The 23648-nt window shown below is 37.1% G+C and overlaps 3 protein-coding genes across 4 annotated transcripts; all 3 read right to left on the bottom strand.

Moving 5' to 3' along the window:
* Nucleotides 1–660: 660 nt before the first annotated feature.
* LOC136210627 (ATP-dependent Clp protease proteolytic subunit-related protein 2, chloroplastic) lies at nucleotides 661–3509 on the bottom strand. Its single transcript, XM_066001975.1, has 9 exons — nucleotides 3407–3509; nucleotides 3201–3244; nucleotides 3021–3093; nucleotides 2583–2703; nucleotides 2039–2176; nucleotides 1810–1926; nucleotides 1393–1461; nucleotides 1213–1308; nucleotides 661–969 (listed from the first exon to the last, which is right to left on the bottom strand). The coding sequence occupies exons 1-9, from the start codon at nucleotides 3448–3450 to the stop codon at nucleotides 832–834; spliced, it is 840 nt and encodes a 279-aa protein (XP_065858047.1). The 5' UTR covers nucleotides 3451–3509; the 3' UTR covers nucleotides 661–831.
* Nucleotides 3510–5263: 1754 nt separating this feature from the next.
* LOC136210625 (general transcription and DNA repair factor IIH subunit TFB5) lies at nucleotides 5264–8647 on the bottom strand. Of its 2 annotated transcripts, none has more exons than XM_066001973.1 (5): nucleotides 8520–8647; nucleotides 8239–8415; nucleotides 6358–6468; nucleotides 5898–5963; nucleotides 5264–5718 (listed from the first exon to the last, which is right to left on the bottom strand). In XM_066001973.1, exons 4-5 carry the CDS (start codon nucleotides 5930–5932, stop codon nucleotides 5541–5543), a joined length of 213 nt encoding a protein of 70 aa, XP_065858045.1. In that variant the 5' UTR covers nucleotides 5933–5963; nucleotides 6358–6468; nucleotides 8239–8415; nucleotides 8520–8647; the 3' UTR covers nucleotides 5264–5540. The 2 variants fall into 2 exon arrangements, with proteins under 2 accessions (XP_065858045.1, XP_065858046.1); XM_066001974.1 differs by having other exon boundaries at nucleotides 8239–8405; nucleotides 8520–8638.
* Nucleotides 8648–9964: 1317 nt separating this feature from the next.
* On the bottom strand, nucleotides 9965–12853 carry LOC136210624 (protein cornichon homolog 4). Its single transcript, XM_066001972.1, has 5 exons — nucleotides 12729–12853; nucleotides 12473–12656; nucleotides 11740–11921; nucleotides 10413–10535; nucleotides 9965–10318 (listed from the first exon to the last, which is right to left on the bottom strand). Exons 2-5 carry the CDS (start codon nucleotides 12542–12544, stop codon nucleotides 10279–10281), a joined length of 417 nt encoding a protein of 138 aa, XP_065858044.1. The 5' UTR covers nucleotides 12545–12656; nucleotides 12729–12853; the 3' UTR covers nucleotides 9965–10278.
* Between the last annotated feature and the right edge of the window lie 10795 nt (nucleotides 12854–23648).

Genomic DNA, 23648 nt, shown 5'->3' with positions numbered 1-23648 from the left:
TTTTGACTTTAGATCAACTATCTTTCTATCCAAGTACTATTCCATGTATTCTATTGACATTTCTTGACTCGATGAAGATGATGACGACGATGACAACGGTGGTAGTATGCAACTTCTCATTTCAATATTGTCTCCCCTTTAGAAACCTTCTGAATGGGATGAGTCTCCTTGGGCGTGCCAAATTTTAGAGACTTTTTTTTTTTTTTTGTGAAAAATCACCAAGTAATTCCAACCTCGGATTTGTGATTTTTGCGGGCTTGTTAGGTAAGCAAGTTCCCAAAATTTGAATAAATAATAAATTCTTAAGTTCTAATCAAGGAATTGTAAAGAGGATCAAGAATTGAAAATTCCTTCTTAGCTCCATTATAGAAAGTTTTTACTTGCTTTGCGATGATTACCAGAATGAATTCAACTCACAAGAATTGATAAAAAAAAAAAAATTATTGATTATGAAAAAGTTTCAATACAAGAATGGAAAAGAATAAATAATTGAAAATACAACGAAAACTTAACAATTTAAACGAAGAACAACAATGCTTAACACTTAGCTAGGTATGAGAGATTTTAAAGAACACAAAGACCTTGTTGGTAGCAGCTTAGTAATTGTTTAATTCAAAATGTAGTTTAATTATGTAATAACTACATAATTACTTTTCAAAATTGAAAAACTAAGCATCATTCATTCATCTTAAATTGATCTACAAATTCTCCCTTTAGAGATAATTTAAGCCTTCAAGTAGCTTTGGTAATATAACACAACCACAGGAACAAATTTTGGATCAGGGCTTTCTAATTGAATAGGCAATTCTAGAATTGGTGAATATTTATTAACTAACCAAGGCCTGCTGATGCATCTCGGGGAGCTGAATCTTCATCTACTCGTGGCGGTCTAATTATACGATCTATCAGACCATATTCAAGGGCCTCCTGAGCATTGAACCGTTTCATTCTGCTCAGGTCCTTGTTAATCTGCAAAGCCACAGATTAACGAATTCTCAACTCACTGTTATTCTTCAACAAAACCACAAATTCAACTGATAAATCATGCATATTGTTTAAGGGAGCGTTTAAAATGAAAAGCCTTAAACTATGTTGCAGTTGATTCAAGGAAATGAATCACATTACAGTAAAATTTGACATAGAAAAGCCTTAAACTATGTTGCAGTTGATTCAGGAAATGAATGACTTTACAGTAAAATTTGACATACTGACCTTTTCCGCTGGCTGTCCTGTTTTCTTAGCTAACTCATTGTAGAGATACTCCTTGATTCTTAGAAGCTCGTTTGCTTCATTACGAATGTCATCAGCCTGTCAACACACCATTTCATATCATCAAAAAACAAGTAATACGATTATGGATTGAGATATTTTTGTGCAGATTCTCATTAATACCTGTCCACGAGCAGCCCCAGCTGGTGACTGTAGAGCAATCCTTGAAAGAGGCATTGCAGACCGTTGTCCCTTCAACACAAAACAAAATCATAAGAGGAATTCGTCAGCTTGAACTTTGGCCTTCAGCCACAACAGTGCAATACAATGTAACTTCTTACATAAAACATAGGGTACAGTATACATAAACCATCAAGGAAATTAGTTCCTAAAGTAACTAGTACTCATCATCATTGCTTAACGCATCTACCATCTGATCAATCTGGTAATTTTGCTGCTATATAACGTAGAAAAATAGCTACCAAGATAAAACATCCACAGCTAGTCAAAAGCTCAATATTATCAGGACAAGCACCTTTAGAAGTATGCAACATATGATCAATACTGACTTCAAAATCTGTTACATTAAAGAGTAATTACCTTCTCCCCAGCTGCAAGAAGGAAGCCAGCAAGGTTATAGGCAAATCCCACACAGTGGGTCCCAACAGGACTTTTTAAGCTCTGCATAGTGTCGTACAGAGCCAAGGTTGGAGTAAGCTGCAAACGAAGAGCAATTCATCAGAAAGGCAACGTAGCTGAAACTGAAATATATCAAAAAAGAATCAGACTGCTTTTTTGTTGAATTAGAAATAATCAACAAAGAACTCACATCTCCACCAGGACCGTTAATATATAAATACATCCTTTTGGAATCATCAATTGTGTCAAGGTACAACATTGTTGCCAATATCTGGTTGCTAAATTCCTCATCTATCTCTTGTCCAATGAAGATAACACGCTCTCGGTACTGCAGCAGAAGGGAAAAGTAAAATTTTGAATATATGTGAACGAATCTGCAATGCCATAATGTACTTTATAAAGGAACTGAAGAAAAATTGAGCATGCAGCAAGCTTGAATTTTGATAAACGAACTTGCATATGATAGAGGTCCAAGAACAAACAATGGAAATCACTACGGGCAACAAATAAAACACCAATACCAGGCGAATAAAAAGATTAATAAAAGTGTTATAAACAGGTCCAAAAGCAGGTTCACTGGTCTTAAATCATATTACATATTCAAAGAACTAGAGACTTCCACAACTGCTACTTCGTGAGACTCGAAAAAGAAATGTTCGAACACTGTAATCTGGTCAACCAATGCCAAAAAACCATGAGAACAGTCTAAGAAAAATTAACCTTGATCAACTTACTAGGGCATTCCATAAATCAACCCATTGCCATGTTCCTTCACCAGGAGTTCTATAGGGTACTCTTGGTGTCCCTATAGGCATCATTCTAACTCCTGCCTGGATTGGGCTATGGTTGCGAGCCCTGCAAACACACAAAAAATATCATAAGCAATACAGGTATCATAATAGCATAGCAATTGAAAACAACACCCAAAGTTAAATACTTGAAGCAAAATGCAGTTACTGTGTTGTAAACATATACAAAGAACATGATGGAATTTAGCTTTGGTGTACAAAAGAATAACAGATAAAACCAACTCAAGTACCCATTTGCTATGAATTGAAGTTTCTACACTTCGAGGATATTCTATATTCCTGAACTTTGATAATTTAGCCTTAATCATGCCACTGAAAATACCTAAAAATTACTCATAGAAACAAAATTAAATAGCTAATTACCCGCATTGAAGGCTCTTACTGACTTTGCTATAGAATTCTGCAGTCAAATTAGGTCTCCCACTCGAACACAAGCCTAATTTACATTTAAAAGAAAATAAATTTAGTAAGGGAAGAGAAAACAAAGGGGATAAAAAGAAAAGATAAAGATTTTAGAATACACAGTGAAGGAAAGAAGGAGACCTGGAGATTGAAGCTTCAATCCTGAGTATAGCTTGGTCTCGCAACTGCCAATGGTGACGAACATCCCATTAATTGAACAAACGAATCAATTAAAATTTTGACAGCTGAAATTACGCTACTATCGGTAATAAGAGCTAGTGCTTATACATATTAGATATATATATGAATTAAGTAAGGCATGTAAAATAGAGACGAAAGAAGCCTACCTCAGCGAAGGTTGGCTAAGGTTTGAATTGAAGGAGAGAGCCATTTTTACCAGAAACAAGATTGAGTTCAGTTTACCCAAGCCTGCGACGAAGTTTTGTTCTGATGGCTAGACAAGGGAAGGATAGGGTGTGGGCGGTAGCATGGTAACATTTTGCTCAAAATGCTTATGGCCGTTCGATTTGAGTGTTTAACAAAATAAATTTCTTAAGTTTAATTTTGTTTCTAGTTTTCTTATTTTCTCTTTACTATAATCTATACATTTGTACTTCGATTTGCGATTGTTTTTATATGTTATAGTAATTAATTTTACATAAGCAAATTTAAAAAAAAAAAAGATGAAGTTTAAATTTGTTTTGTTTTGGAAAAGTATATAAATAATAATAAAGTACAGTAGAACCTCGATAAATGAATACCTTTGAGACCAAAAAAAATATTCATTTGGCGAGATTATTTATTTATCGATTAATAAATATAATATTTATTTATCGATAAATGAATAATAATTCATTTAGATGATATTTTTAGACTTTTTTTTGTAATTATATCATTTTGTAATTACACAAAATCAAGGATCAGATGCATTTTGAGGGAGGAAAGAAACAATCAACTTTGGAGGCATTTTTCGGAAAAATATGACTTATTAATGTGTTTGAAAATTAGTCATTGGATGAAATGTATTCATGATATATTATATAAATAAAAATATATTATTTGAAATATAGTGATTATTCATTTATATTTACATAGAGCCTATAAAGACTTCATTTGTATTTATTCGTTAATGCATTAAGCGAGGTTATTCGTTAAGCCCATTGGACCAAGTTGGGACCGAAGAAATTTATTCATTAGACGAGGTTATTCATTTATCGAACATTCATTTATCGAGGTTCTACTGTAGAGAAATGATAAAAAATAAAACAGTTTCATTTATATTTTCAAATAAGATTAAATTTACTTATATTTAATAAAAAATTTAAATAGACTAATTTGACTATTATTTAACTATTATTTCAAATTTTATAAATAATTTTTATCAATTTCAGGCATTACAAATCCGTAATTTTGTCAAAAACAAGTTTATATAGAATCTTTTCGTGTAATGGTATGTTAGTAATATAATAAATTTTTGGAGAATTTTTTATAATCAGTTTATATACATATATGACAAACTTTTTTTTACTAAACGACAAACTCCATTAGTGTTACTAATAAACATTTAAATAGTCTTGAATAAAATTAAGGATTAATTTTAAATTCACATTTTTTTCCAGGTAACTGTGTTGTTAGTAAAATTTTTATTTTTTAAAATTTAACGTATAACAACCTCAAAATGAAAATTTTTAAAAATTAAAGTTGTTTAGTATCGTATCTATTGTGGACCATATTTTTTATTTTTTTAAAATCAATCATTTTTTGAGTTTTAATTTCTCTCTTGTAAAAAAGAGCTAAATGACCTCAAACCTAAAAAGTTGAAAAATTAAAATTGTTTAAAAATTTTCATTTTGAAGTCGTTATCGACCAAATTTGAAAAATGAAAATTTTACCAACCACAGGTAACGACCTGCCAAAAATGTAAAACCACGGGATTTTATTTGAAATTAACTCTAAAATCCTTCTTCCATAAAAATATTAGTATTAATTTAAAAGTTTATATTATTGATTGGTAACCTGTTTCATTTTAATGATTTCAAAATGATTAGTGAAAATTTATATCCACCAATGTTGTTAATACCAAATGGCACTGCACAAATAAAAGAATGTTTAGCAGCTTCCAAATCTCGAACGTTTTGTACAAAAGAATTTAACAGTTCAAATCAAAATACCAACTGCAAATTGTGACATAAAACAACAATGCAAAATCCAGGAAATCCAACTCTTGTATAAAACTTCAACTGGTCAGTTCAAAATCAAGAATAGTACATAAATTTGCTCTTGCAAGGGGGCTCCAAATTCTTGGGAGATTCTCAGATACACTAACCAAATGAGCAATTTCTTTTGCATCAAAGAGATGCAAACAAAAAGACTTGGACATGAAGCATCATAAAGAAGTTAAATCTAGCAGCAGAGCCAGAATGATATGCTTATCTCTACAGCAACTCCATAACCTGATGAAAACTGGAAAAGAACAAAGAATCAATTTGGCTTCTCATATGAAATCTGTTCTCTAAACTCGGAGATGGCACTCCGAATCATTTCAGAAACATGAGGTTGCACGAAGAGGTGAGTCCCATCTAAAACATGAATAATGAACTTTTGTGAAGCGGGCAGTGAAGCATTCATATTGATTATAAATTGTGCCATGGGGATATCACTGCAACATATTAAAATAAACCAGAGTTTTTCAGTGACTGGATTCAAAATAAATGTTCTTAAGCAATTGTTGCCTTGATACAATCAAATGCCATTTTAAACCCGAATTGCTGGACTATAAATGAATACGACATAAGGTTAGAATAAGGCAGAGATTATTAAGGGTAATGATATGTTTACCAAGATATGAACAATCCTTTAGTAGCATTAACCATCTTGGATCAAGAAATCTTAAGCACAACAAACCTAATACCACCAGAAAAAAAGAAAAGCAGAGGACATTAAAACATTGGACCAGCAAAGATCATTAACAAGCAGCAAACTCATATGCAAGCAATTTTAATAGGGGTTTTGTTTGTTTCAAATTAAGAAATTGCTATAGAGGAACAAAAACGAAAAGACTAATAGAATCCGAAAAATCTAAGCAAATTCATCGAACCACAACCCAAAAAGGAAAAACAATCACAAATCTGAAGTCACCAGAGAAAAAAAAAAAAAAGATAAAATTCCGGGTAAGTTAATTCCTTTCCATTCAATAAATGACAAAATCAATGTTCAGATACAAAGGAATTACAACCTAATAACCCCATGAACAATACAAATTTTTGAGAGACGAATTCAAAGTGTGATTAGGTTGTACCTTTCCGATGGCGGTGGCAGGTGACCGGAATAAACACAGGAATGTAGTTGGGGAGTATATCTTCGATGAACCTTCAGGTGTATAAATCCCTTATTGACGACGGATTAAAGTCTAGAAAATGGAGATGAAGCCAAAATGTGTCATTTTCATAAAAGAAAATGGAGATGAAATATAAAGGAAAAGCCAAAAAGTGTCATTTTCATAAAAGAAATCCCATTTCCCACTCTTTATAGCAGGAGAATTAAAGCAAAGAAGGAAAGAAATTGGACATTTCGAGCCTTTTCTTCAACAAAATTTTGGGTTAGTATACAATTTTTCCCCTGAATTAAATTTTCCTCCAATTAAACCCTCATATTTTAAAAATGAGATTAAAACTATCCTAAACTAACAGTTCAACCACATGGCATCAACGGAATATTCTTATACTGTTGTATCTACAGCAAACAAACCCCAAATGAAACATAGGTGGCATGGCCAAAGAGAAAAAAAAGCCCCTTCTAATTCAAGTTAAACATGGAAAAATAATCTCACAAATACACATATTTCAATTCCTTTTTAAGTCATACACACTCAATATGACCATGTTTCTTCAGCCGTCTTCCCTCACTCAATTCCTTTTTGAGCCATCTTCTCTCACTCAATCTTTTGCTCCACCTCTCCTAATCCTGATCATATGTGATAACCTTAATCTAACACTTATAGACATTGAAAATGTCGGAATTACATTAGTTTCTAGTGCACTCTTAGTTCGGATAGCTATGGCGACTGCTTGCTATCTTTTCGGTTCTCGTCTTGCCTCCACTTCTCTCATTGTCCTTACTGCTCCAACAGTTCACTTCAATTCTCTAGAAGAGGTGAAATGATCTGATGGGTGTCAAGGAAACTCACAAATCGGTTAAGCAGCTCAACAGCAAGGGACAGATGCAGGATTTTTAACTAGTGGGGACAAACTATACGCGTAGCATAATAAATTTACATAAAATTGGTTTTCAAAGAAATTGAAAGCTAAGACTGAAACACAATTAATATATTATTGTTCAACCAAACACATGGGAACTAAATCAATTTCAATATTAATATTCCAAATTTGAGATTTTTTCAATCTAGAATTGTAAAAAGCCAAATTAATTGTATATTGTATTCCTTAATATGTCAATATATAGAGATGGATTGTATACAAATAGAATCCCAAGCCTGGAATGGGAAAGGGAAGATTAGAATGGGAAGTGTCAAACTAATCTAAACAGACAAATAATAATAAAAAAGGAAGGAGATAGTTAATTAGGAGCTAAATAGCCAGTCATTTATAAGAGATAATTAGCTAAATTATGATAATTAGGCTGGCAATTCTTAGAGATAATTAGCCTAATTATCGTTAACAATAACTAGATCCAAACTTCATTTACAATTACAATTTACAAAGGACTAACATACAAAATCAAACCAGAGATCCTTCCTTTCATTCCCCTAATAAAAACCAAGTTATACAAGTACAGAGGAATGGGAGAAAAGAGTTAATCGAACCTCATCTTTCAACATGTGAAGCAAAGTGGTTTTCTGGCATTATCAAGCCTAGAAATAAGATCTTGGTCACCGACTGCTGGACTGGTGGTGAGTTGTTACTGGGTTTAGGAATTTCAGATTTGAGGAGGACTTAGCTAGGGATTTTGTGTTGGTACTTTTGGTTTGGGTTGGGACTTGGGATCGATGAAGAAATGTTTTAGTTTTAGACATAGTGGTAACTTAATGAACTACTACGATATCTTCCAATCAAACAGAATACAGAAAAGGAAAAACCCTAGATCAAACACCCAATGCCATAGAATTCACTCGTTCAGAAAAAAAACTCAAGAATTATAGACATAGTAGTAACTTACTAACCTGAACCTCCAACAAGCTTCGATTACTCCGGCAGGAAGATTTCCGATTTCCAATGTCAACCTCAATCCTTCCTCGCACCTTCGGATCAATCTCAATGTCAATAATTGGGGCTTTTCGAATGAAAGAAGGGAGCAGACAGAGGAAGAGTGATTCGTTCAAACAAACACCTAAAAAACTCTGAAAAGGGCAAATTAGAAGATAAAATGGAATAAACAATTACATCCTAATTTCTTATTTGACGAGAGTGAAGACTACCCACAAAGAGCAGGAATGAATCTTACCCGAGTAAGATAAATTCTGTTGCAAACAAGAATCTATTTGATGATCGAGCTCTTTATGATTGAATGAAATGAAAAAAAGAACTAAAATAACTAGGGCTTTCCCTTTAAAGCCTTTTGGGGAAGTTAATAGAAATAAATAGAAGGTTAAATATCATACTAATTTTAGTTTTTTTAACTTCCAAAACTTTAACTTCTAAATTAGGGGTTAATGGAAATAACAGAAACTTCGTTAAAACCAAGTTAAACTTGTAAAATTGTAACTCTCATTTACATTGTATAATTTTAACTTTTATTTTCATATTTTCTCTGTCATTTACATATCTCATTTAACTTTCACTTCCGTTAACTTTTAAACTCCCAAACAAAGGTTAAGGGCCGTGATTTCATCTTCTCCAACTTAACTTTTTTTTAATCAAATTCTCCGACTTAACTTAAAAGAAAAGGAAAAAGACCACCCTAAAAGCATAATATTAAGACGCCTAATGAAATGTAAAATATCATTATATTAAAATGAAACGTCACATATTATATTAAATCACTTTTTTTTTTTGATAAAAATATTAAATCACTTTTTTAAGAGTAAATGAAGGTTATAAAATAGGTTCGTTTGGTTTAGAATTTTTACCAAATACTTTTTGTTAAAAGCATAGATTAGTTAATTTTTATGTTTGTTTCGAATTTTATCAAACATTTTTTTGTCTCATGTTTAGAATTACAAACAGTCACTAATTTCTAATTCATATCAAACTACAAAAGTGTGAAACTTAACATATTCTTTAACTTTTTAGTTTTGACATCATTTAGAGGAAAAAAAATTAATATTTAAAGAGTGAAAGTTTAAAAAATGATGATTTTAAAAAATAAAAAAATAGTTCCATAGTAAATATATTACTAAACAAATTTAATTTTTAGAATTTTTTAGTTTGAGGTCATTACGATCATATTTCAATATCAATCTAAAAGTCTTTGATTTATTTTTTTTAATAAAAAATACCACAAATATCTATCTACCAATTAATTAAACCATATGAATTTTTTATTTCCCAAGAAAAGTAATGCATAACTTGTTTCAATATCTTCGATCCACATTAAATTTTTGCTTTTTACTTAAAAAAAAAGTGCATGCAATTAAAGTAGTTTTTTTAAATATAAAAAATGAAAGTTTTAAATATTTATTATGAAACTACCGTTTTACTTTTTTTTCAAAAACAAAATTTCAGAAGTTTCCGATATTTGATCATGGAACTACACTGTTTTGCTTTTTTTTTTTTTTCAAAAAAGCAGAAAATCTACCATAACAGCAACCAAGAACAGTTAAATCAAATGGGCTCCAAGTCAAATGCAGATACTATTATTTACTTGCTTGAACTTATTCGATACTTCATATTAGGTTCAAATCGTCAAGCAAATTCAAGAAATGCTCAACTAAATTAACACCTATAAGATTGCTTAATGATTCCAAATAATTAGCAGAAATGTATACAATGAAATCAATAAAATGGCCTTCACAAAAAAAAAGAAAAAAACTTGACATTAGCCAAAAAAATATATAGCACCTCAAACTATAACTTAAACAGAAAATCTAACAATCTCCCAATCCTGGAACGTGTACTACATCAATTACAACACAGCCGCTCTATTAAATTATATTCCATCGATACGATATCCCAATTCCTCGTTCTAACCATTCCTACAATCCAACAATTTTCAGAATTGAGTACTCTCCAGTAATATAACAGTAAGAGCGTGCAAGCACCGACTAGTCGATGTCGTGGTCTTCCAATGCTGTCAGAATCATCCTACATTTATAAACAAGAGTTGTTCAATCCTTCTCACCCAAATACTTTCAATAATGCAACTACAAATTTTAGCAATTTTGGCATTCTCACATACCAGAAAATTGATAAGAAGAGGAGGACAATGAGATAGAAGAGTTTGAAAAGCCGCTGCTTCTTTTCCCAATGAAGTAAATTGAATATCTCAGTCACATCTACTAGATGCTGTCGACGTGTGTAGCTGATCATATAGGAAAACACGAGTTCAAGAATTAAAAATAAAAAACAGAAATAACTTTTTATGTTCATCATATTCAATCAGATGTAACAAGCACAATATAAAAAGTTGAAGTGCCTAAAGGTTCAAAAAAACTATTTCCAAGAACATATATGAAATAATAACTGCATTGCGTCGGAACAGAAGGCACAAAGGTACCTATAAGCGTACTATCATTCTCAAATATGATCAACTAATGAGTAGAGAGAGAACTGAATCTTCCAGTTTTACATATATCCAAATTATAGTTTTTAGCTGAAATAAATTCAGAGACATTTCTCTACAGCTCTACTCTGGTTGGGCCAGGAAAATAAAAAACAATTGACAGCTATCTGCTTGAACTTAGAGAAGACGGTTATTAGCGAAAGGCTCTTGTGAACCAAAAATTATTTTTTCTACATTCAGTGGAGCTTCCTGAGCTTTCGGTGCTGGGTCCGCCACTGCTAACGAGGGAACCTCCCTGGGCCAGAATTTAGTGCCAAAGTGCGAAGACAACACAGATAAGACCCTAAAAGTTTTAGATACCATCATTTACCATTTCACTACTTGTTGCCTGTTGCAATTAGAGGGTAGAGCCTTATGACTGTCGTGGGTTTGGATTGCCCATGGCTATATGGCTGTAACAACTCTCCCAAATCAAGTTAATAAGCATGTTGACTGAGTGAGACATATTCAATCTTCACAATGATACTCACAAGTTGCTTAAATATAACACGACACAGTTAACCTTCATAAAAATACTCGCAACGTCACTCAACTGTATCCTATGCGCAACCTCAACCATTACTCGCACGTCACTTCAGTGAGTAGGGCATACCTCCAAGGCTTAAACCTTGTGCCATCAAAGAATCAAGACATAATGAGCTTAAAGTTTCCAGAGTATTATATATTTTACTACTCAATATACATAGTCACAGTTTCATCTGACAGCCATAAAATTAATTAACTCGTACAAATATCGTAAAAGCATAGATAGAGAAGCCATAGACTTAAATCTCATTACAATTAATCAACTCAAACAAAACTGTAGTAGCATAGGACTAGTAAAAAAGAAAAACTCATCTATAGAGAAATAGATAGAATCCTAATTCAATTGGTCTATCATAGAGAAATAGATAGAAATTTCAAATGTATGAAAAAGAAATGCAAAGGAGAAGAGGAAACTCACAGCCTGATATTGTAGTAAAGGTATGGAATACATAATAGTGACATACACCAGTGGCCAGTTAGCAGATAGAACACGCATAGAACACCTTGGGTTATGTACTCCGGAAAAATCACTTTGTTTATCCTATATGAGGAATCATAAGGATTGATATAATCAAACTCCAGATCTGCCAAGCACATAAGCTGCAAAAAAGTTCTTCTAGAACGTTAAAAACTTCAATCCTCCTACATCATATACCTCCAATTGCCAATCACCAAACTTAACCGAAAGCAAACCCTCATCTTAAATGTGATTCCCACACCCACCTTTATCTTAATTTGAGTAAGCTAATTAAGTTTTGCACTTCATAAAATCAGCTTCACTAGAAACTGCGTTTGCAATTATTCATGTCAAGCTATAAAATCTCTCACTCAAGCACTCTGACCTCTCAACGATTAGAAATTTTGAATTGGTTAATATCAACACAAAATAACAATCCAACAGTCATGGACAAGGCACAAATTTAAAAATAAAAATAAAAAGATCATCTTGGAATTCCGAGTAGATTCAAATAATTGTGATTGAAGAGCAATTAGAATTAACAAATTGACGAAACAAGTATTCATGACTTTCACTCTGCACTGCGCAGAAACCTTCTAATTTAGAATTAATTGATAAAATTCACAGAAATTAATCAAAATTTGCAGCTGAACGAAACAAAAAGAAAGGTGAAACAAGGGGTATAGGGATTGACCTGAAAGACGATCAGGACTAGTAGAGCTATAAGGAAGAAGAAGGATAAGAGCCAAACATACAGATCTCCCATGCTCCTTGCCCTTCTCTTTACTCTCTCTCTCTCTCTCTCTCTCTCTCTCTCTACTCCTCTCAAATTATCTTCTCGATGTTCAAATATAAAGGGATTACAACCTAATACAACCCTGTGAATATTACCAATTCTTGAGCGATAAATTCCAACTGATAGACGAATTGAAACCGCAATGAGGTTGTACCTTTCCCGGTCGCCGGAGGCAGGTGATTAGAATTAACACGGGAATGCCGTCGAAGAGTCTATCTTCACCTGGGAAAAAGGCACCTTTAAATCCCTGACTGACGAAGAATTGGATTTGCAAAGGAAGTACATGAAGTAAAAGGGAACTGTAAACTACGTCGTTTAGAATAGAGTATCGTGTGGCTTATTTATGTCATAATTATTCCTTCTCTCCTAGAGTCATTGCATCAATTTTCATCTCTTTTGTGGTAAGCAATGTTTAATTTAAAATCAGGTAAAGGCATCTTAAATTTCATGATATTTTCATTTTTTAGTTTATTAATTTATTTTGGATATAAATTTTGGGTTAAAATAAAAAAAAAATATGTGGTTTTTTTTTTTCCAAAACAAATATTGTGGCTTGTGCCGTTAGCAAAATCAATAAAATCTCTCGTCGTTTCTGTCGTTAGCAAAATCAAGGTAAATCACTTAACACCGTGTTAAGAGATTTGTCTTGATTTTGCTACAACACAAACCACATAGATAAAAAAAAACCACATATACCGATATACAAAATGTGAAACCACAATTTTTTTTTTAAATTAACCATTAAATTTTTTATCTTTTATTTTATATCATATTAAACATCTTATGATAAAAAAAGGTCATATTTGAATATGAAATTTAATTAACAAAGTGTTAGCGATATTTTGCGAATATGCTAATTTTCAACCTTGCCACGTGTGGTTAGGGTGCGGGCGTGCCAGAGAAGATTACATCTCATTGAAAACGGTTAAGTTTATGGAATTTGCGCGCCAAAACTTGAATTCTAAACGAAACGATTGGCGAGGGACGCAAGGATTGAAAAAGTCCCTCTTGGGTCTCTCGCGCCGTTATAGAAACTTTGCGAGATAAATTGTTTTTATTTAAGCTAAGCGTATAGACTGAAGACGGGAAAAGTAAAGAAATTGAAGGTGCGAAATTAACACGAGATTTGGTGAAAAATCGGTATTTTATTGATGTAAATCAAGGTTTGAATACATGTGTTTGAGGTACGCATGAAATTGAAAATGAATTACAATTGAAAAACTTCTATACTAAACATATAGCTAATTCAATTGAACTGGAAGAACAAATCAAATACAAGGAATTGAAATGCAATTAAAATAAATTGGAATTCAACAACAAACTCGGAGCCACAATAGCTATCTCGGATTGATGTTGAATTTTGGTGTCGGTGCGAGGTCCTTGGAGAGCTGCAACCGGTCGGGCCCGTACGGTATATGATCTTGGCAATGGCAAAACGTTGGTAGGCAAATGGGGCAGATTTAACCCTCAACTTCGGGAGGCTCGTTTGGATGCTTAAGAACACAGAATTGGACGAGTAAATAGGCTAAATTTAACTTCAGGAGGTCAGGAACAAACTTCTATAAGGGATTGAAGGCTAAAACGGATGCTAAGTAGACGAAATTGGGAGTTGAAAATAACTGGACGAATCTGGAAAATTCTGGAAACAGAATGTCTAAAAGGATTTGGGCTGGACAGATCGGCTTGTAAATAGAGTTTCTGGGCACGGAATTGGGCAAATAAATATACTAGATTGAACTTCAAGACGTTAGGAACAACTTTGTCGAAGGGATTGAAAGCAAAAAATGACTTTAAATAGATGCAATCGGGCTTTGAAAGTAATTGGACGAATCTGGAAAATCGATTTGAAAACAGAGCTCTAGCTAGGAATTGAGCAAATTAAAGACTTGGAATACTAAATTGAATTAGAAAAACTTGGAAAGAGGCTATTGGAACTTTAATTGGAGCTAAAGAAGAGCTAAAAGAGGAATCGAAGCTAAGAAAAAACGAAGAACGAAAGAAAGAACTTGAAGAACTAAGAACAAAGGGACTTAAGAACTAAGAACTAGAACTAAGAACTAGAGAGCATTGGAAGGGACCTTAGGAAGGGGTTTTGTTGTGTTGGATTGAGTGTTTTTTTTATGAAGGGGAGGGGGTCTATTTATAGTATTTTGGAGTGGCATTTTGGTAATTATTCAGTGGCATTTTGGTAATTATTTACCAACTACCCCTTGGAATTCTCTCCCACTAACTTGCCACATCACCAACTAACTTAACTTCTTCAACTCCCACTAACTGCTGTTGACTGCTTCCAACTGCTGCCGGAAGAGAGGATACGCCCCGCGTAATGTCGGTTATGCCCTGCGTATCAGGGCTTCTAAAGCTTGCGCGTTCTGTCGATGACGTTTACGCGTGGCGTATGGAAGGGTACGTCCCGCGTAAACGAGTCTCTGAAGTGGAACGTCTTCGGATACGCGGTATACGCCCTGCGTATGGAAATGCACGCCCCGCGTAAACGTGCTCCTGATCCTGAAACGCCTTTGGATGTGTGGAGTACGCCCCGCGTATGAAGATGTACGCCTCGCGTATTTGCGATGAATTTACGAATGTATTTATTATTTTTATTTTATCATTATTATTTTCTAGATACAATGAAAACTATATCCTAAAATTGACAAACAAGCATTATATATATATAAAATAAAATTTATTTATTTTGGGCCAACAATTGCCCCCCTCTTTTGTGCATAAATGAATTAACAAAAATAAAATTTATGCATAAAAGAAGTTTTATTAAATATCTTTTTCTCTTTTTTTTATGAAGATAATAGAGAGAGAATCCTGCAGGATTTTTAGAATTTGAATTGCCTAGAAACTCTCTCCATCTTAATCAATCTACAACTCTTCTTCCTCTTTTGTTATTTTTATTTCTACCATTTTCTTTCTCCAAAGCTCAAGAAGCATTCGGAATCAAGCTCTCAATCTTTTCAAACATGGGTATGCAAGCTATTTTCCTTCTATATTTTCTTTCTCTGTTTCTTTTGCTTTTGTATATGTAGAATTATATTCATTGAAAGGCTGATAAATTGAATTGAAATTTAATGTGAGAATTTTTAGAACTACCATGTGTGAATGGGATTGTATTGCTGAAATTTCGTGTCTGTCTGTCTCAGCTGCGTGTTCCTATTCTGACACCATTCGCGCGGATTCTCGCTTAGGCATAACACTTGGCTTGCAGGAGGTAATTTTCAATGAACTTTGCAATTTCCTGATCATGTGTTTGAAGGTAGCATCGATAGGCTTTAATTGATCGTTTTTATACTTCAATTTCAGGATAGTGTCTTTACTATTAGCCCTGTTGCTGCGAATAATTCCCCTTTGCCCCCATATCCCATGAACAGTTCTACCGAATTGGCCCTCCATAGAAAAACTTATCAATTCCCTGCAAGTAAGAAAGGGCTGATATTTCCTCGCTGTTACATTGGATGGAATGACCTTGTAGATCGCCTAGAGCCAAGATATGCGAGTGTTTGGAACCAAGTTGGCATTAGGGATTTTATTCGTCTGACCCGTCATGAAATTACTCCTTGTGTGAATGTACTGGAGGGGGTGCTGAATTATTGGTCGCCGGTGTGTAATTCGTTGATCCTTCCGCTGGGTCCCATGTCTATCACCTTACGTGATGTAGTGGCTTTGACGGGGTTGCCTATTATCGGAGAGGAGGTCCCGAGTTGTGTTGAGACGAATGCGTTTCCTGAAGTGAAGGCTATCTTATCCAAAGAGGCCGGGACGTATGTCCAAATGATCAGAAGGAAATTGGACAAGAGGGAATTGGATGATGAGGATCATGTGCATTTTCTGTGGATGATGCTTAACAATTATATCTTTGAGCCGTTAGGCCTCAGGCCTACTGCAGAAATATTGATCATTGCTAAGGCTCTGGCTTCGGGCCGTCGTTTAGCTCTTGGCACCATGTTGTTGGCCTCAACAATCCATCATCTGGCTCTCACTGTTGAGGATAGGCCATTCATAAAACCTAGAGGTGGTTTGTGGCTGTTGCAGCTGTGGCTTTTTGTCTATTTTCCTCATCTGGCCACCGCATCGTCGATGGAGACTTCGGGGCATCTTGGCGTGGAACTTTGCTACAGCTCTTCGAGTTTGGCTGTCAGTGTAGTTGTGAGATTTCTTCATACTTTGGTGCCATCTACTCGTAACACGCTGTTTCTTTTTTGGGAAAAGAATAACTCGTGTCTACCATCTTGGGCTCGCTCTTATTTGTCTGCTGCCCCCAATGAAGGTGCTGAATGGTGGATGAAGGTATGTGCGACACGTCGGTTACACCATGGGGTGAACCGAAACAGAATCTCTCGCTCATCAAACCCTGGCTTGACCTTGTATGCACCATGTCTTTGGGCACGTCAGTTAGGCTTTTTCCAATCTATCCCAGGGCAACTCCCATTTCCTACCCCTTCTCAGTGGTGTGGGGCTAGTGATGAAGATATAGCGGCTGCGGTTCTGGATGCGGGATACGATCAGGGACCACTTCTGCTTGGATCGGATCAACCTTCGTTTGATGCTTGGTGGGAAACCATTTTCCAACATTGTATCCCACCTGTTGGTAAGTTCTTTTGTTTTATTTAGATATATATATATATATATTTTATTTATATATCTTTGTTTTTATTTTTTTATTTATTTTTATATATTTTTTTTTGATTTAGATTCAAGCGGTAGCTCAGGGAAAGACAACAATCCGACTCTCCTAGCCCCGAATGTGCTTGACATTAATGACAAGGGAAAAGGAAAAGCAGTCATGATGGATGAGGGAGAGAGGGCGGCTGCTGCAGCAGGGCCTTCTGTGAGACAAAGGGAAGAAGAAGAGGACTCCGACGAAGGCCTATACTTCGGTTTTGAGGATGAGACACTGGATCAACTGGGGGCACGTTGGAACTTGAAGTCTTCGCTTGGCACCTTGTCCCTTGATGAGGACTCGACCGAGGTAGCTATGACTCCATTACAACTTCCGGCACGAACCCATCTTCCTTCTACGTCTTCCCTGAACCGATTGGTTCTTGCACCATTGTCTCAGGTTTGTGTGATCTTGCTAATCTGTTATCTATGAGCTATGCTTGAGATGAATTGTCTAGATTGATTGATTGAATTGCTGAACTATGGCAGGAATCAGCTCTTGTGCGTCCTTTGTTGTTGGTCCCTGTCGGTCTTAAAGCTGATAATCCTTTTACCGGCTTGGATTTTTCATTTTTGAAAGGACCGTCTACTGTTGCAGCTGATTCATCCTTGCCTAATGATGACTCCTTGAGTGACGCTCGTGCCAATCTTAGTAAGCTCGTTGCTTCTCCTCTTGATTCCTAGACTCCCACCCGTATTGAAAGGGCAATGATCGATTTTGATCTCATGATGGGTGCGTGCGCTCATCCTTTCAAAACTGAACCGTTGAAATCCGCTAAGAACCATGTGTTGTTTTGCTATCAGTCCTACGTTACTGAGAAAAACGTGGCAGCGGGCCTTGCAGCTCGGGTTAGATCAAACATGGCGGAGCTTGAGTCCTATAGCAAGAAATTTAATGCTTTGGTTGATGCTGAAGAAGTGGATAGGCAGCGGTTAGCCAAGATTGCAGCTGTAGAGGAGCGCCTTTTGGTCTTAGAGAAGGAGGTGGCTGAAGCTCGAGCGTCTAAAGCGGAAATGGTTAGAGCCAGTTCCGGGTTTAGAGCTTGTTTCCCGCGGATGGAGGAAGAGATGGGCCGTGAGAAAGATCGATTGGCCAATCATTATGACGAGATGTTAGAATGGCACCGACAGAGCGAGCAACACAAAGAGGCTGCTTCCAAACTTTGTGAATCTTGCGCGAAATACCCAAAGCCTGATTTTTGTTTGTTTCCGTGAGGTACGTTCATGGGTTGCTTGTGCTTTCCCTTTTGTTTTGTGTTTGCGACTATGTACGCTCATTCTTTCATTCGTTTATGTATGTAGCACAAATGGACATTATTTTACGAGCTGATTGCCGCTTGAATATTTGCTAGTTTATCTATTTTCCTGTTTGTGTCGAGAAGAATGGTATGCCCCGTGCAGGTCCAGATACGCCCCGCGTGTAGGAGCCTCTGATCCTGGGGCGTCTCATTGATGATGACTACGCGTGGCGTAACTTTCGTTACGCCGCGCGTAGTTGAGCCTCTGGAGTATGACTTCTATGCACGTCTGGTTTACGCCCCGCGTAGGTCCAGCTATGCCCCGTGTATTGGAGCCTCTGACCCTGAAGCGTCTTATTGATGATGACTACGCGGGGCATTTCTGGTGTTACGCCGCGCGTATTTGCGCTTCTTCTACATCTCACGGGCTGGTTGCTCCATGCGGTGCAAGACGCTTTCGTTGGTTCCTATGCTAATTACGTCCCACATACTTTGAAAATATTTCTTCAAATATTTTCCGTTGATGTATCTCCTATGTGGTTCTCCGCCCAAGCTCTTCAACCAATATGCGTTCCCAGGAAGCACCTTGTGGATTTGAAATGGTCCTTCCCAGTTGGGTGACCATTTCCCAAGCTCACGGTCTTTCATCCCGATTGGTAGGATTAGTTTCCATACTAGCTCGCCCTCCTTGAAGCTTTTCTTCTTTACTCTCTTGTTGTACACGTCCTCCACCTTTTTCTTTTGGACCATCATGCAATCGAGCGCTTTCTGCCTTTCGTAGTCCAAATCTTCTAGTTCCATGGTCATGGCTTGCACATAATTTTCCGACTCCAAGTCATTCTGACGCATTACTCGTAATGAAGGCACGATAACTTCTAAGGGTATCACTGCATCATGACCAAACGTTAGGAAAAATGGACTCACTCCAGTTGCTCGTGTCTTAGACGTTCGCATAGCCCAAGGCGTTTCTGAGAGAACTTTATGCCACTCCCTAGGATTGTCTTCTAGCATCTTCTCCAAGATTTGGATCAGGATCTTGTTGGACGCCTCAGCTTGACCATTCACTTGTGCATAAAATGGAGTGGAATGAATCAACTTAATCCCGTATTCTTCCACGAACTCATTCATATCTTCGCCTGTGAACATGGTTCCTTGATCCGTGGTAATGGATTCTGGAATTCCGAATCTATGAATTAAGTTCTCTTTGATGAACTGGATTACTTGTGCTTGGCCGACTTGCTTCATTGGTGCTGCTTCTACCCACTTGGAAAAGTAATCGGTGGCAACTATGATGAAACAATGGCCTTTTGATGAGGCTGGAAATATTTTCCCAATTAGATCGATAGCCCATCCTCTAGAAGGCCATGGTTTCACAACTGAGTGTAATTCTTCTGAGGGCACCCGTTGGACTTGGCCATACAATTGGCACTTCTTGCAACCCTTCGCATATGTGATGCAATCTCGTAGGATCGTGGGCCAGAAATACCCATGACGATTAATAAGCCACCGCATTCTCCTTCCCGGCTGATGAGCTCCGCATATGCCTTCATGGACTTGCTTCATGACCTCCGTTGCTTTTGGGAAGCCGAGGCATTTAAGTAGCATTCCGTCGTAGCTCTTACGGTACAAATCACCTGCCATCAACATGTAATTTCGAGATTGAATGCTTAGTGAATATTTTACTTTTTTGGATGGGTCATTGAGGTACTCGATGAATGGTTTCCTCCAATCCTGAGCTAAGTTGATATCGATGTCGAATGATTCGAACTGGACACCTCTATCCGCCACGGAGGGATGACCCTATCTTCTGATGATGACGACTTTGTATGCTGTCTCTTTAGAGATTTTCATTCTAGAAGCGATTTGGGCTAACTCGTCAGCCTCCCAATTGTCATTTCTTGGAATATGCTCCAAACTGACCTCGTCAAACATTTCCAGAAGTTGGATTGCAAATGCGAAATAAGGTAACAGAGATAAACTTGAGCATTTGTATTCTCCTGTTAGGTGCCGGATGACCAATTGTGAATCTCCGAAAATCTTGACTTCTTTTGCTCCTAGGTCGATTAGGATTTCCAAACCAATGATTAGAGCTTCATACTCAGCTTGATTGTTCGTGCATTCGAAGTTTAAGTTTATAGCTAATATCGTCTTAGTCCCGAATGGGGCTGTGATGATTACTCCTGCTTCGTTGGAGCTGTCTGTGCTTGAACCATCGAACTTTAACTGCCAAGGCTCCTTATGTGTCAGATAGATTGGAAGTTCTGCCTCTTCGGGATATTGGAAACTGGTCAGGTGATCGGCTACAAAATCTGCGATTGCTTTTCCCTTTACTGAGGACTGCGGGAGATATGTCAAGGTGAACTCGGCCAATGCTAGTGACCATTTCCCTATTCTTCCCGAGAGGATGGGCTGGTTTAGCATGTACTTGATCAAGTCTGTGCTGCCGATCACGTAAACTCTTGCTTTGAGCAAGTAATGCCTCAACTTCGTGCAAGCGAAATAGAGGGCTAAGCACGTTTTCTCAACTGGACTATATCTTGTCTCTGCTGATAACAATGTTTGGCTTGGGTAGTAGATGGCTTGTTCATGGCGGTTTGCATTATCTTGGGCGAGTAGACACCCAATTGACTCGTCGGTTGCTGATATATAGAGCTTGAGTGGGGTTCCCTCTCTTGGTGGCATCAAGACAGGTGGATTACTCAAGTAAGTTTTGATTTCCTCGAACGCCGCTTGATGCTTGTCATCCCACTTGAAACTTTCTTCGTCTTTGAGCCTCAACAGATTTGAGAATGCTCTGGATTTCCCAGCCAAGTTGGATATGAATCGTCTCAAATAGTTTACTTGGCCCAAAAATCGTTGTAACTCTTTTTTATTCTTCGGAGGTTGTGCTTCTTTGATTGCTTTTGCCTTATGGTTGTCAATCTCGATCCCTCTTTGATGGACCAAGAATCCGAGGAAGTTTCCCGCTTTGACTCCGAAGGTGCACTTTAGAGGATTGAGCTTCAAGTTATACTTCCGCATTCGTTCGAAGCTTTTCCTCAAATGACCGACATGTTCTGCTTCTCGCTTGGACTTGATAACGATGTCGTCCACGTATACTTCTATAGAGGTGCCGAGTAAATCGTGAAAAATGGCATTCATTGCTCTTTGGTATGTGGCGCCGGCATTCTTTAAACCGAATGGCATGACGACCCATTCGAACGTGCCGATTGACCCTGGGCATCGAAATGTCGTTTTTGCAATGTCTTCTTCGGCAATGGGGATTTGGTTATATCCCGCATAGCAATCACACAGAGATATTAATTCATTCTTAGACACAACATCTACTAACATGTCGGCTATAGGCATTACATAGATGTCTTTTGGCGTGGCCAAATTTAGATCGCGGAAATCTACGCATACGCGTAGTTTACCGTTCTTTTTCACTACAGGCACGACATTAGATAGCCATACAACGTACTTTGCTGGTCTGATGAATTTAGCTTTGAAAAGTTTTTCTATCTCCTCCTTCACCTTGCCTTCCACTTCTTTGCTCATTCTCCTTGTTGGTTGCTTGGAGGGTTTGAATTCCGGTTTGATTGGCAATCTATGTTCCACAACGTCTTTGCTCAACCCGGGCATTTCATCATAATTCCAAGCGAAACAGTCTTTGAACTCCTGAAGCAAACTGATAATGGCCTCTTTCAACGTTGGGCGTAGTAGGCTACTGACAAATGTAACCCGAGGTTCCTCTTCGGTTCCTAGATTTACTTCGTCCAAAAGATCGACTGCCATGGAACCTTCATCTTCTAACTTTGGGTTTGCCCTCTTCAGATCTTGTAGTTGGATTTCTTCTCCTTGAGGATTCAGTTCTGTTATTCCTTCGGGGGTTTCGACTTCTGAGACCCTCATGTCGTTTTCTTGGTACAGTTTCTCCACTAGTTGTTGTGCATTCAGTTTTGATATAGCGGCTGAAGCTACCGCTTCTTTTCTCGATGTTGTCTTAATTATGGAATTTCTTCAATTACTGGTTCGTTATGGAATGGCCTTCGATGAGGCACAATTGCCGTTGGTTTCAGGATATTCTTAATCTCTTCGCCACATGATTGTTCTTTGTGGTTGGCCCCAATTCGGATTGGGCCAACAGATTCCTCGTAGAGTCTGGCTTCGACCACATCGGAGTAAGTTTCGAACGGCTTCTCGTTTGCTCGAACAATTTCCACATCGTCTCCCTTCCAAAATAGAAGGAGTTGATGTAATGATGAGGAGATGCATGAGTTGGAATGAATCCAATCTCTCCCCAAAAACGCCTGATAGCTCGCAGTTGAATTTACTATGAAGAAAGCAGCCATGGCGGTGTGAGAACCAATAGTGAGCTCCAAAGGTAGGACACCGTAAGTCTTCGCAATTTCTCCCGTGAAAGCTGAAACCGACACTTCTGACGAGATTATGTCTTCCTCCGATTTTCCTTAGGCTAGGACCATCTTCATAGGCATGATGTTAACGGCCGATCCATTGTCGATGAGCACTTTGGAGATCGGTTTGCCATCTACATGAGCCTTGACGTATAGAGGTTTAATATGGCGAGTCATCCTTGGAGTGGGCTTGTCAAAGTAAACCCTCTTCATGCCCTCTTCACCTGATGCCTTCGGTACTGTGTCTTCTTGCTTTTTGTGCTCGAGTTTGGGGACTTCTTTCTTGGTGTCTTCACCTCTAAAATCCGAAGGTAAGATTAAAGAGGTAGCGTCACAATCTATTCGTATGATGAAATCTCCAACCCGGATCTGGAGGTTTTTCTCTTGGTTTTTTCCTCCTCCTTTCGCGCCATTAGAGTTAACGTTGGATGATTCCTTTCGATCATTCCTCTTTTCTGCCTCTCTCTTCCTTAATTTTCTTTCCGCATTTTTGGAGAGAGGTCTTGGGAACTTCTTGTGGCTATTCAATTGCCATTGATTGACGGGTGACATGCTTGAAGGTGTCATGAAACGTGGTCGTCGTTGTTGCACGTCTCTTTTCTTTGTATTTTGCGATTGCCTTGAGCTTTCCTCCAACTTAGATGGCGTCGCTTTTGGTACCCATATCTGCCGGGTTTTTAGGTCACAACGTTGCTTTCTTTGCCCCCCCCCCCCCCACACTAGTGAAGTGGCATTGATCATGTTGGCTATTGGGAATAGGTCCTCATCAATCAA

This window comes from Euphorbia lathyris, chromosome 1, assembly GCF_963576675.1.
Source record: "Euphorbia lathyris chromosome 1, ddEupLath1.1, whole genome shotgun sequence".
Classification (NCBI taxonomy): domain Eukaryota; kingdom Viridiplantae; phylum Streptophyta; class Magnoliopsida; order Malpighiales; family Euphorbiaceae; genus Euphorbia; species Euphorbia lathyris.
This window is presented reverse-complemented; position numbering and strand designations above follow the sequence as displayed.

Bases quoted from the DNA above. Each gene is read 5' to 3' on its own strand.
- LOC136210624 (XM_066001972.1), bottom strand. From the start codon at position 12,544: ATGGGAGATCTGTATGTTTGGCTCTTATCCTTCTTCTTCCTTATAGCT. The intron at 10,536-11,739 runs GTGAGTTTCCTC...CTATATGATCAG, and splicing joins CTTTACTACAATATCAGGCT to CTACACACGTCGACAGCATC. The intron at 10,319-10,412 runs GTATGTGAGAAT...TTATAAATGTAG, and splicing joins CTCTTCTTATCAATTTTCTG to GATGATTCTGACAGCATTGG.
- LOC136210627 (XM_066001975.1), bottom strand. From the start codon at position 3,450: ATGGCTCTCTCCTTCAATTCAAACCTTAGCCAACCTTCGCTGAG. The intron at 2,704-3,020 runs GTAATTAGCTAT...GTGTGTTTGCAG, and splicing joins AGTAAGAGCCTTCAATGCGG to GGCTCGCAACCATAGCCCAA. The intron at 2,177-2,582 runs GTAAGTTGATCA...CTTCTGCTGCAG, and splicing joins TTGATTTATGGAATGCCCTA to TACCGAGAGCGTGTTATCTT.
- LOC136210625 (XM_066001973.1), bottom strand. From the start codon at position 5,932: ATGGTTAATGCTACTAAAGGATTGTTCATATCTTG. The intron at 5,719-5,897 runs GTAAACATATCA...AATATGTTGCAG, and splicing joins AAAGGATTGTTCATATCTTG to TGATATCCCCATGGCACAAT.